The following is a 12,014-nucleotide window of genomic DNA, read 5'->3' as shown; positions in this document are numbered from 1 at the left end:
CTGGCGCGGGGCGGCGCCTCGCTCAGTTGCTCGTGGCGGCGGTGCGGGATGGTGGTAGCGCTGGAGTAGGCCGTGGCCGCGTGCTCTTCGACGAGGCCCCGCCGCTCCCCCTAAAGCCGAACGCGCCGCCTCCACGATGAGCTACGGGCGGCCGCCGCCGGACGTAGAAGGCATGACCTCGCTGAAGGTGGACAACCTGACCTACCGCACCTCCCCCGACACGCTGCGCCGCGTGTTCGAGAAATACGGCCGTGTGGGGGACGTGTACATCCCCCGCGACCGCTACACCAAGGAGAGCCGCGGCTTCGCCTTCGTCCGCTTCCACGACAAGCGCGACGCCGAGGACGCCATGGACGCCATGGACGGCGCGGTGCTGGACGGCCGCGAGCTGCGCGTGCAGATGGCGCGCTACGGCCGGCCGCCGGACTCGCACCACAGCCGGCGCGGGCCCCCTCCGCGCCGCTACGGGAGCGGCAGCTACGGGCGGCGCAGTCGCAGGTAGGGGAGGCTCCCGAGGCGGGCCGCGGTCGGCGGGAAAGTGTGTGGGCCACGTGACGGGGAGGGGACGTGCGTCCTCCACCCGAGCCCGGTGGGAATCGGTGGCGCTGGGTCGGGCTGCGGGCGCAGCGCCTTCGCGCCTCTGGCTGACCCACATTGTCCGCCTCCGCCTTTGTTTTGTCCTGCAGCCCGCGAAGACGGCGCCGAAGCCGCTCCCGGAGTAGGAGCCGATCCAGGTCCCGCAGCAGGTCGCGCTACAGCCGCTCCAAGTCCAGGTCGCGCACGCGCTCCCGCTCGCGCTCCACCTCCAAGTCCCGGTCGGCCAGGAGGTCGAAGTCCAAGTCCTCCTCCGCCTCCAGGTCGCGCTCCCGCTCCAGGTCCCGGTCCCGGTCGAGAAGCCCCCCCGTCGTCTCCAAGAGGGAGTCCAAGTCCCGGTCCCGTTCCAAGAGCCCCCCCAAGTCTCCCGAGGAGGAAGGAGCCGTGTCGTCCTAGGAAACGGTAACGCGCTTAGTGGTCTCCAGACTCGCATGCTGAAGCGGGCACTGGGACCTTTGTGGTGCTCTGGAGCAAGCAAAGACCTAGCGGGGCGTGTAGTTTCTGAGGAGGGCGTTCGTTTGGTCCGGTAAATAAGCGACCTTTTGCAGGGGATTTCTTCGTGTTGTGTTGCAATTAATGGCTTGCTTTTTAATAACTATTGTTTGAGACGCACCTATTTCTGAAAATGACTGTTTCTTGCTGTTCTTATCCAACATCTGCATTTTCCCCCTTAAAGCTGCGGTCTCCTGTTTGCTTAAAGAATAATGGCCAGTATTGCAGATTTTAACTGATTTGGCTGATCCTCCAGGGACCAGTTTCTGTGGGCGTGTATTGGAGCAGGTTTGTCTTTAAATGTTAAAGATACACTATCCTGTCAATGAAGACCTAGGCCGGAAGTTACAGTGCTCAACATCAGCTAATATTTTAAAAATGGAAGTTGGAATGTAAGAGATTGTGGCAACCAGTTTCTTCTCCAGTGTAATTGTGGGTGTTTAAGGATACGCTGGGTGGGGAAAATGGATAGTGTGTCTTTAACCTCCCTCAAATTGTTTGGTCCTGTTTTTTCAAAGGAAGGGGGCCTGGAACTGTTGAGATTGCGCAACCATTTAATGACTCTTCAAAGTCTTGAAGAAGAGCCAATGCGTAATCTAATGTAAATTGGGCTGGATTCAGTTTAAGGGTGGTTCAATCCCAGCCCGAGACTATGTAATGTGATTAATGGAGATTCAATAGTATCTCCAAAAATCTCATGACTTCTACTACATGTAGTATCAATGTGATGGTGGGAGGTGGGAATTGCACATCTTTCTAAAACCTGGTGAAATTAGACAATGCCAGTACTACTAGGTATTTGAAACCATCCATAAAATACAAGGTGTACCTTTGCTGAACTATTTCCTTTTCAAACCTAGATTCATCAAATAAATGAGAAACCTACATAAAGGATGCCTTTGGAGGAGAAATGAGCATATGAACCGCTAGTCCATTGGAGTGACCCCGGCACAAGCAACCAGCTGTTGAAAAGGTTATTTTGTAACACTTTGTCTAACTTTTTACTTTACTTTTTGAGCCTCAAATGGCAGACTTTTACATTTATGTGCCATTTTGTTGCTATTATTCAAATTTCTTGTAATTTAGTGAAGTGAACGACTACAGATTTCATTATTGGCTTGGATATTTGAGGTAAAACTTCATTTTTGTTCATATAGTGCTGAGTTGTTTGCAAGTAAACTGGTAACTAATTGCTGCCTCAAGTCTAATATTAAGGAAATGCAGCTATAATATGCTGAATAGCTTAAATGCTGATCAAATCTTCAGTTTTTGCCTTTTCTCAAATTCTGAAATTTTAAATTCAAATGCATTTGCAAATGCCTAAGTTGAAATAGTATCTTCAAGTCAAACATTAAACTTTACAGGTGACAGTTATTTTGAAAGATTTGTTTTATCAGACACAATTCTAATCTCTTCTCTTATGTATTTTTGTGCACTAGGCGCAGTTGTGTAGCAGTTGAGTAATGCTGGTTAGCTGTTAAGGTGGCGTGTTGCAGTGCAGAGTGCTTGGCTGTTTCCTGTTTTCTCCTGATTGCTCCTGTAAAGATGCCTTGTCGTGCAGAAACAAATGGCTGTCCAGTTAATTAAATTGCCTGACAACTGCACTTCCAGTCACCCGGGCCTTGCATAAAAATAACGGAGCATACAGTGAGCACATCTAGCTGGTGATATACACACCTTATTTTTTCCAGAATGGTAAATTAGACCATCTACATATGTGAACTTGCATATTAAAAATGTAACATTAAAAGCATTTGATTCATTCCTTTGTAAGTATCCATTTGGTGTATCTTTTAAAACATCCTGTACTATAACCATTGTGTCTGTAGTTAATAAAACACTTGGTGTTCAACTTTTTTTGAAATGTTAATGTCCTGAGTCACTCTTTATATTGGAGGGAGAGCTGATAGCATTCTCATTTCAGATTAGTTCTTAAATACCTACATGAACTTTGTGTTTTTTTTTTATATAAAGCACAATAAGAGGATTGTACTTTCCCCTTTCTGCATGACCAGAGTATAAGGAAAATATCAAAATACTTGACACTTTTTAGACAGTGCAGAAATAAAACATTCTAGACAGAATTTCCCATCTGCCTGATGGAGCAGCTGCATCAAACCCCAAAGTGTGCACACATGTATGGTAGGGATAGTTATTGTTGAACTACCTTTATCTGGGAAAGAGGGCACTGGGAAATTCTGGGAATTAGGCTGGATGCAGAAGGCTTGGCACATCCTCTTCAGGGTTTTATATATACAAGAAATTTGGCATTAAGCATTTATTATAACTGAATGGTAAGCTTGGTAGTATATACACAAAACCTGTTCGGGTAGGAGAGGAAACAACTTTATTTCTACACATTAAAGTGAGTTTCTTAAAATTCTTGGAGAGTCTACTTAAGTTGCTTTATTTGTAGTGATAACTATCATTTCAATAGTGTGTCTCCCTGGTAGAGAAGATCCTGCTAGGTGTTCGTTGTTGGCATCAAAGAACTCCAAGGGCACAAAAATGCTTTTCATCTCCCACTTGCACAGTAATCCTTCAATAGACCAGTCAGCACTGAAAAACAGTAATGCTTGTTATAATTCAGGTTTAAGTTACCAAAATTGTGTTTTGAGACTGGATTCTCAATTACTAATTCACATTAATAAGTTCAGAGTGATAACTTGGAACCAAAATGAATATGTACCTTTAAAAACCAGTGTATGCACCTGATGTGGTATGAAAGCACTTGTTTAAGTGATTGAACCAAGTTTCATATTTCAAAATGGGAAATGTGTTTTGGGGTAGCCTTACCTTCGAACTTGATAAGTTGTCCAAAACTGAGCATGTGGATTCTCTTCCATTAAGTATTTTACTGTGCTTATGACATCTTCAAAGTCTGCAAAATAAGAGAATTCCTAAGCCAGGGGTGCTCACACTTTTTTGGCTCGAGAGCTACTTTGAAACCCAGCAAGGCCCGGAGATCTACCAGAGTTTTTTTTACAATGTTCGTGCCATCATAACATATAACATTTATGTGTACAATGTATGTTGGTATACCTTGAGCCCCACTGAGTATAACAGGACTTACTCCTGAGTAGACATGCCTAGGATTAGGCTGTGAGGCTGCAATCCTAGCCACACTTACCTGGGAGTAAGCCCCATTGTACTCAATGAGTTCATTGTACTCCCGGCGTTTCCTCCCAGAGGCACCTGAAGGGGCGGTTAGCACTCCCGTGATCTACTCATTTTGTCTCACGATCTACCAGTAGATCGCGATCCACCCATTGAGCACCCCTGTCCTAAGCTCTTACTGCAACATCACTCCTTGCATGCAGGCTGAAATAAAGGGTACTCATTTTGAAGTAGGACTACCCTATTTTGGCAGAAATGCTTGAGTGCTGGTTTTCAATATTACATCAAAACAATATTTTGTAAGTTAGAACTTAATGATTCGTTCATTCTTATTTCTAAGCTTTTGTATACTTCAGCCTTTTCTGTGCTTTAGCTGTAGCCTGCAATATCCCAAGGGCTTGTACAAGTTGCCTTCTGCGACTATAGCATGCCATTCTTCCCCCCTTTAACTCATTTAAATTGCTCTGTGCTAAAATCTTGAATCATGCTGCTTGTAGCTCATTTTTTATTTTACATACTCTGGTTTCTACATTAACCTCACCCTAAATTTTAATGGGTTATGTTTAAAATCCTACTGTACTCAAAGCTTTTCTGACATCAGCTAAACTCAGAACCAGACTGGTGTGGTTGCATTGTTTTGGAAACATTGTTTCAGAACTTGAGCAGGCTTCTATACCCATTTGCTGAGGTGCAATAACTGCATTTCTGCTGAGGTGCAATAACTGCATTTCTGCCAAAATAGGATAGTCCTACTTCAAGATGAGTAGCCTGTATTTCAGCCTGCATGCAAGGACTGATTAGCACAGAAAATGCCATACTATTGTGCTTCCTTTCACTACTACTTTACCTGTAGAAAAAAATATGCACTCCCCCTCACTGCATTGAGAATATTAAATGGTAGGGCATTGTTGCAGAAGCAGGAACAGTCTTACTGGTACCTCTTGCATATCACTGCAAGGGGCAGATGATAGTTCCTGTATTGTACTGGAATTAAAAAACTGGAGCATCCAGATTTAACTTTCAAAGAATTTACAAAAATATGTACAAGTTCTGCTTGTAATCCCTACTTATTCATGGCAGGCACTAACCTGGCTTAGAGCAAACAAGGTTTAGCTGGTTTTCTAACTTGGGATAAAAATGGGCAGCCCAATGCTGTGCCAGTACAGCCAGGCTGCATGGCCTGTGCTGTATCCAACACAGGTTAAGAGGCAACTGGAGATCTACTTGGGACAAGAGTATATATTTCCCCTTAGCCTGTGTTGAGCTGCAGCCTGCCTTATGGAGCTTCTTGGATCTGCACCAGCTATTTAGCTGGTGTGAATCTGAGAAGTCTAGTGTAAGGCCTGGATGGTTGAGAAGAGGTTTAGGATACAGTGGAGGAGGCCTCCACCAACTCCACCCCCCCCCCAGTCTTAATCCACCCTTCTCAGGCTCCTGTGCCACTTGGCACCTTACCTGCTTGCACCAGTGGCCCTGGGGTTAGAATGCAGCACTGGCAAGGCAGTACAGGAGTCTCTGCCAGTGCTGCTGAATCGTCACCGTCATGCCTTAATAGCACATTTGTGACACTCTGGGCCAGCACAGTGGCTGCTGCACCAGCTGAAGAGGATGTTATAATTGCACTCTGAGTTATGCAAGTCCCGAACTCTAGCAATGAATATAGTTCATAAGGGAGAGGGACTTAGTTCAAGAGTAAAGCATGCATTTCACATGCCAAAAAAAGGAGCCAATCCTTGGTACCTCTGGTAGCAGAGCTGTGAAAAATTCACACTAGATGGTCCCTGTTATTTAGAAGATATATACAAATCTAAGATAGGGTCTTGACTCTTGATTTAATATTTAATCCATTGTGTACTTAAGGAAACGCATGTAAATTATATTTGTAATTTTTTTCATGTAGCTTCAAAGTTATTAATCCTAGTTTGGCTCTTGCAATCAGAATACATTTGTAATTTTCATTGCCTACCTTACCCAATTTAGCAGCTAGCACAGACTCCTCTATGGAGAACTCGTGTAAGGAAAGCGCCCTACAGGTAGACCACAGCTGCGATACAAGGACATCTGCAAGAGGGATCTGAAGGCCTTAGGGATGGACCTCAACAAGTGGGAAACCCTGGCCTCTGAGCGGCCCGCTTGGAGGCAGGCTGTGCAGCATGGCCTTTCCCAGTTTGAAGAGACACTTTGCCAACAGTCTGAGGCTAAGAGGCAAAGAAGGAAGGCCCATAGCCAGGGAGACAGACCAGGGACAGACTGCACTTGCTCCCGGTGTGGAAGGGATTGTCACTCCCGGATTGGCCTTTTCAGCCACACTAGACGCTGTGCCAGAACCACCTTTCAGAGCGCGATACCATAGTCTTTCGAGACTGAAGGTTGCCAATACAATACAGACAGGAGCAAATGTTTCCCCTGTCTCTCCCCTCCCCCCATTGTTCCCCTAGTAAAATCTGGATGAAACACCACTGGACGAGAACCTGTCTTCACTCTAAAATACCATATACAAACCGACAAACAAGTACTAGAAAATCTTGAACCTGCAAAGCAAAAGATAATGGAGGGAGTTTTCAGGTTTCTCATAGACGATACACAGAAAATACATTTTGTGTCATGTTTTAGCATAATCACACATGGATTTTCAGCATTTGCACAATGGTAAGTGAGGTACAATGAATTTCAACTGAATGTTTACCTTCTGGTTCAAAAAATACATCAGATGCCAATATAATGTCCACTGGTGGTAAAGTCAGTAAGTTGGGTGACATCTGACCCCAGGTAAGTCCCATTACGTGTACCCCTGAGAGATTATTCATCTGACAGCTTCGACGACAGTTGTCTAAACATTGAGGGAACTCTGCATTATCTGATAATATTATTTCTGCTCCACATTTCGCTGCCACTATCCCAGGAAGACTCACGCCTGCTCCAATCTAAACAGTAAAAATTGATTTGTAGAATACTGTTAGTAATGCTAAACATATATAACTGCCTTCAGGATTGCATCCAAGCTTTTCATCTGGAATTATAACAAAGCCATTTATTCACACCTCCTTACCCCTTTTCTATGGAATACTCGGATTCCCAAGGTGTTTTCAACGTAAATGCTTTGAGAAAACAGTCTTGGGATCCAACTTTCCAGCACTGATGCAGTGGTCCCAAATGTGGGTGCCGATGCAGGGGTGGGGAGGCCGTCAGAGAGGCCTCCTCAAGGTAAGGAAATGTTTGTTCCCTTGTATTGTGGTTGTATTTGGTGCTAGAAAATGGGATAGGATTGGGCTTTTTAAAAAACAGTTACCTTATTTAGAAATGAACAGTAGCATCATCTCATCCACAGTTGGTATTAGACTGTTAATTGGTTCTAGCTCAGGAAAATGTTGATGAGAACAGGTACAACTGCAGTTGCTGTAGATGAGCATGTGAGTGCATTTGATCTGAGAGACACAGCTTAGAAGCAACAGACATGCATAAAAACTATGATATGTAGTACATTTTCTGTTCTAAAAATGAAAAGTGAACTAAGTGACCATTGGCTATTTCCAGCTTTTTTATCTTCTGCTGAGCTTGACAGAAACCTAAGGTGATACTTGTACCTCCAAAATTCTCTTGCCACAGACTAGTCTTCTATGAAACCAAACATACTGAGCCAGAACCACCGCACAAGGCCAAACGTACATGCCATACTGGGGATCAAGGACCTGAAAAAGAACACTTTGATTGTAAAACATGACAATACCAGCTGCATTTTTTAAAGCAAGTATGTTTTTCAGTTTTCACCCCCTTTGTTGTGCCTGGGTTTATTTACAAGAAACTAGAAGATTCATCAGACTTAAACAGTGCAACTTAGGTTAACACCATGCAATTAAGGCTGCAATCCTAACTACACCTTCCTGAGAGTAAGCCCCATTGAACAAAATAGGACTTACTTCTGAGTAGACCTGGTTAGGTAGACCTGGTTAGACCTGTGCCCTAACACTGCTGCAATAGCAAATACATATGCAGTATGTCAGGGAAGAAGGTGGAATCAAGTTTGTTTTGCCTGCAGTTAGAGTTTTTCTGTTAGGTAGCTATAAGTGTAGAGCAGGGGTGCTCAAACTTTCAACTTTAGGGATGCTGGACCTTTAACAAGTGTATAGAAGAGAGAATTTCAGCAGGTGCAGCTTGTCATCTGTGGGATGACAAGTTGCACCTGCTGCAATTCTCTCTTCTATACACTTGTTAAAGGTCCAGCATCCCTAAAGTTGAAAGTTTGAGCACCCCTGGTGTAGAGAACAAGACAGGCACAGCACTCGCTCTTTTTACTTAGAAAACAGAATGAACTGGGTAAAGATCGTTTTTGCTTCCCTCAATCAAACCTAGAGAGCCCACCCAGAAGAAGGTGCTTTGGAAAAACCTTCCTCCCAAGTTAACAAGGTGCCCCCAATTTTGACAATCCCCTTAAATTTTGACAATCCCGTGTGGCTGCCTTGCCCAAGACCTGCTGAGGACCAAGGTGCTGCTGTAGTGGTGGGAGGAGCTGCTGGTAGGAGAGGGGAGGAAGAAGGATCTCTGCGGGTCGAACAGGTGAGCTATCCTGGTGGTGGGGTCCAACACTGCTGCAGGGCAGAACTACAGCCCTGTTGGGGAAAGAAGGGGAGCTAATTAGCTTCAAGTGGGCATAATTCTCTAAGTGAAGCTTGGACTGGGAATCTGGCAAAACAAGGCCTTCACAAGGTAAAGGAATGTTTGTTCCATTGCCTCAAGGCTACACTGTAGCTGCACTGGTGTTGAAAAGTTGAATAAGATTGGGCCCTTAAAATGCAAATGGAAATAAGCAACCCTAACACAACTTCAAGTACTTTCCCTACCCAACTTAACACTGTTCCAGCTTCTTGGCGCTTGCACCCTTTCTTTAGCAGGCTGGGCAGATGAATGTACATGGAGCATTAGGAGCACCAATACTGGACTTGGCCAAATTCACTAAGGGAAGTGCATGTCCCTGCTTTTTGCAATCTGTGGGATGGGGTTTGGGGGTGGGTCACCTAAGTCCCTGAATTTCCCACACGTGACAATTTCCCACATGTGATTGTGAAGGAAGATCTTCACAATCCAATGAAGTGGCTCAAACCCAAAACTTTCACTTACCAGTCAGCTGGAGAAAAAGATAATGCTCAACAATAAACACCACACAATATGGTAAGCATAGTTTACTGTATCTGGATGACTCAACAGCCCCCTCAGAACACTGAGGCATCAGAGCAGCCTGAGGTGATGGAACAGTACAAAATACAAAAAAAAAAAAAATAGAGGGCTATCAGGGATTTTCACCACAGCAGCTATAAAAGGAGTTCCCTCATTAATCTGCATATATTGTGTCAAAGCCATACATCTATAGATTCAACAGTATTATCCTAAGCTTTTAAGGGCGCAATCCTGACTTGCGCTGGAAGCAGGCAGGCTAGAGAACCTGTGCTGTATCCAGTGCAAATTTGGGGCCAAAAGCAGCACAGCCCAAGGCAAGGGGAATGTTTCCCCTTACCCTGTGTCATGCTGCAGCAGCCCTAATCAGTCTACTTGGATCTGTGCCACCTGAAGAGGTAGTGCAAATCCAAGCAGCCTGAGACTGCCCTGGGCTGCCTGGAAAAAGGGTCAGGATCTGGTATAAACACCAGATCCTGGCCTGCTCCCCGCCTGCCTGCCTGCCTGCCCCGGGAACACCCACTGTGTTCTGTGATCAAAATGCTCACATAGTTCGAGTTATGAGGCCATGCTGAATGTACGTAGTTAAAAGGTTTTAACTGCTGTTACTGTGTCATCCTTTCCAGTACTGCTAACTCTTTCAAAAGCAGGACTGCTTTGTTTACATTTGTAGAAATATCCATACAACAACAAACCTTTATTAGGCATATATTTGTAGATATATACCCATTTTATTTTTTAAATAATGCTTGTCACAAAGATCAAAACCAAAGGTTATTTCCCTCAGCAGCACCCAAAGTCTAAAGTGAAAGTATTAGATGTGGTTCTTGCCCATCACACTCTGTATTAAATGGCTTTCACACAAATGTCCCTAACCATATCTCCAAGTGATATGCAGCTCCAAATTTTCGGCTTGGGTGAAAAATACTGCCTTGGCATGTTCCACTTGCTTGAAGTACACACATTCTGCCCCTTATTACTTCTTAGATTAGATAGTTTCAAATTCTGCTTCTTGCAAGTGCTTCCTGCCATGGGATACAAAGAGGGGGGGGCACACTAAACTGAATGACAGGTATGTCTAAATGCATGGCTTGTCTCCTGAAGAGCCATCTAATTGAGTTTAAGAATGACAGATTTCATTTCAATCAGATTTGGGCAGTGTTTCTCAATGAGTGGTGGGTATCAGCACGGGTGCAATCGCAACACAGCCCTGAGGTAAGGGAACAAGTGTTCCTATATGTTGGGGAGGCCTCTGTGGCTGTCTCCCCACCACAGGATGAAGTGCATGCCCCATTAGCACTGAAAAATTGGATAGGATTGGGCCCATCATCGCCAGTTACTTTGGGGGTACTTTGGAAAAAGTGACCATGTGAAGTGGTACAGCAGAGGGCAAATGCTGAGAAACACTGGTTTAGGGCACAAGCCCATCAGTGTCTACTCAGAAGTAAGTCCTATTGTAGTCAGTGGGGCTTACTCCCAGGAAAGTGTGTACAGGACGGCAGCTCAGTTCCTTCCCCCAGGAGGATCCATGGAGAAGGGTAGTCGCAGGCACTGTGCAGAGGCTCCAGAAAGAAAGAAAGCACATGATGCATACATTTTTTTTTTTTAAAGAAATGGATGGGCACCTCCGGAATCAGCACCAGCAGCTCTGATGGCAGCAGATCTCCTGCGCCCTCCTCTCGCCCTGCTTCAAACCTGTACCGCTTCACTGTGGAGTGGGGTCCCGTCTCGCTCATTGGAGCCCTGGAAGGAGAGGAGGCTCCCACGCGCCGCTTCCGCAACTTCGTGTACAGGCAGTAAGTGGCGACTGTCCACTGGCAGCAGCCGGGAGCGCGCGACGCCTTCCCTCCCCGCCAATCGCAGGCAGGCAGCTGGGTGGAGAGGGCGGTGTCAGGGCAAGGGGTGGGGCGCTGGACAGCCCCGCTGGATCAGGCCATAGGCCCAACACACGCACAAGGAAGATCTATCCATCCATCCTGTGTGTGTGACCAGATACAAGGAGGACAGAGTGCCTATACCAGGGTGACCAGATGTCATAACTGAAAAAGAGGACAAGGAACCCCAAAATATCCAAGGAAAAATATAGGGCATGACAAAATAAAAGCCAAAAACACTCACATATTGATTTCATGTAGTTAATTTAATTTAATAAACGTGATATTAAATTGAAATCTATATTGCAAACATACACCTTTCACCACTGTATAGAAAAGGGTGTTTGCAGCGCAACATGGAAATATGGTTTTACAGCCCAAACTTAGGCATGTCTACTTAGAAGTAAATCTCATTGTAGTCAATGAGGCTTACTCCCAGGTCAGTGTGGATAGGATTGTGGTCTTCAAAAGCTGCACCTGCCCAAATTTCCTGTTGTATACAATGGTGAAAGGTATAGGCACTCTGTCCCCCTTTAGGGTCCTGCTAAACAGAACCTTGGATATACCTTTATTGGCTTGGCACACCTAATTCATGAGTTTAAGATTGGGATATCCCCTAGGGGCTGGGGGATAAGAATAGGTCCTCAGTTTGGCTGTACTTGTCCTAAGAGGTGACTAAACAGCCACCTGGTAGATGGGACTCGTCAGCCTGGGAAGGCAGCTCATCTGAGAGAAGGAAAACTCTGATCCCAAACCTCCACTGCCTTG

The 12,014-nt window shown here is 45.3% G+C and overlaps 2 protein-coding genes across 7 annotated transcripts; one reads left to right on the top strand and one right to left on the bottom strand.

Annotated features, from left to right (window-relative positions):
• SRSF2 (serine and arginine rich splicing factor 2) lies at window positions 1-2,950 on the top strand. Of its 3 annotated transcripts, none has more exons than XR_010793822.1 (3): window positions 1-498; window positions 687-2,059; window positions 2,526-2,950. XR_010793822.1 is itself a non-coding variant. In XM_066615987.1 (3 exons), the coding sequence occupies exons 1-2, from the start codon at window positions 137-139 to the stop codon at window positions 988-990; spliced, it is 666 nt and encodes a 221-aa protein (XP_066472084.1). In that variant the 5' UTR covers window positions 1-136; the 3' UTR covers window positions 991-996; window positions 1,947-2,950. The 3 variants fall into 3 exon arrangements, 2 of the variants coding, with proteins under 2 accessions (XP_066472084.1, XP_066472083.1); XM_066615987.1 differs by having other exon boundaries at window positions 687-996; window positions 1,947-2,950; XM_066615986.1 differs by having other exon boundaries at window positions 687-2,950.
• Window positions 2,951-3,417: 467 nt separating this feature from the next.
• METTL23 (methyltransferase 23, arginine) lies at window positions 3,418-11,175 on the bottom strand. Of its 4 annotated transcripts, none has more exons than XM_066615981.1 (5): window positions 10,998-11,175; window positions 7,788-7,892; window positions 6,890-7,127; window positions 3,883-3,967; window positions 3,418-3,645 (listed from the first exon to the last, which is right to left on the bottom strand). In XM_066615981.1, exons 1-5 carry the CDS (start codon window positions 11,106-11,108, stop codon window positions 3,483-3,485), a joined length of 702 nt encoding a protein of 233 aa, XP_066472078.1. In that variant the 5' UTR covers window positions 11,109-11,175; the 3' UTR covers window positions 3,418-3,482. The 4 variants fall into 4 exon arrangements, with proteins under 4 accessions (XP_066472078.1, XP_066472081.1, XP_066472079.1 ...); XM_066615984.1 differs by having other exon boundaries at window positions 11,068-11,175; XM_066615982.1 differs by having other exon boundaries at window positions 10,967-11,042.
• Between the last annotated feature and the right edge of the window lie 839 nt (window positions 11,176-12,014).

This window comes from Tiliqua scincoides, chromosome 2 (assembly GCF_035046505.1).
Source record: "Tiliqua scincoides isolate rTilSci1 chromosome 2, rTilSci1.hap2, whole genome shotgun sequence".
Taxonomy (NCBI): Eukaryota; Metazoa; Chordata; class Lepidosauria; order Squamata; family Scincidae; genus Tiliqua; species Tiliqua scincoides.
The sequence above is the reverse complement of the archived record's forward strand: the minus strand, read 5'-3'. Positions and strand labels throughout refer to the sequence as shown.

Coding starts and splice junctions, on each gene's coding strand:
- METTL23 (XM_066615981.1), bottom strand. CDS start 11,108: ATGAGCGAGACGGGACCCCACTCCACAGTGAAGCGGTACAGGTTTGAA. Junction 7,128..7,787: donor GTGGCAAGAGAATTTTGGAG/GTACAAGTATCA, acceptor TTTACTGTTTAG/ATTGGAGCAGGCGTGAGTCT. Junction 3,646..3,882: donor ACAACTTATCAAGTTCGAAG/GTAAGGCTACCC, acceptor ACTGTTTTTCAG/TGCTGACTGGTCTATTGAAG.
- SRSF2 (XM_066615987.1), top strand. CDS start 137: ATGAGCTACGGGCGGCCGCCGCCGGACGTAGAAGGCATGACCTCGCTG. Junction 499..686: donor TACGGGCGGCGCAGTCGCAG/GTAGGGGAGGCT, acceptor TTTGTCCTGCAG/CCCGCGAAGACGGCGCCGAA.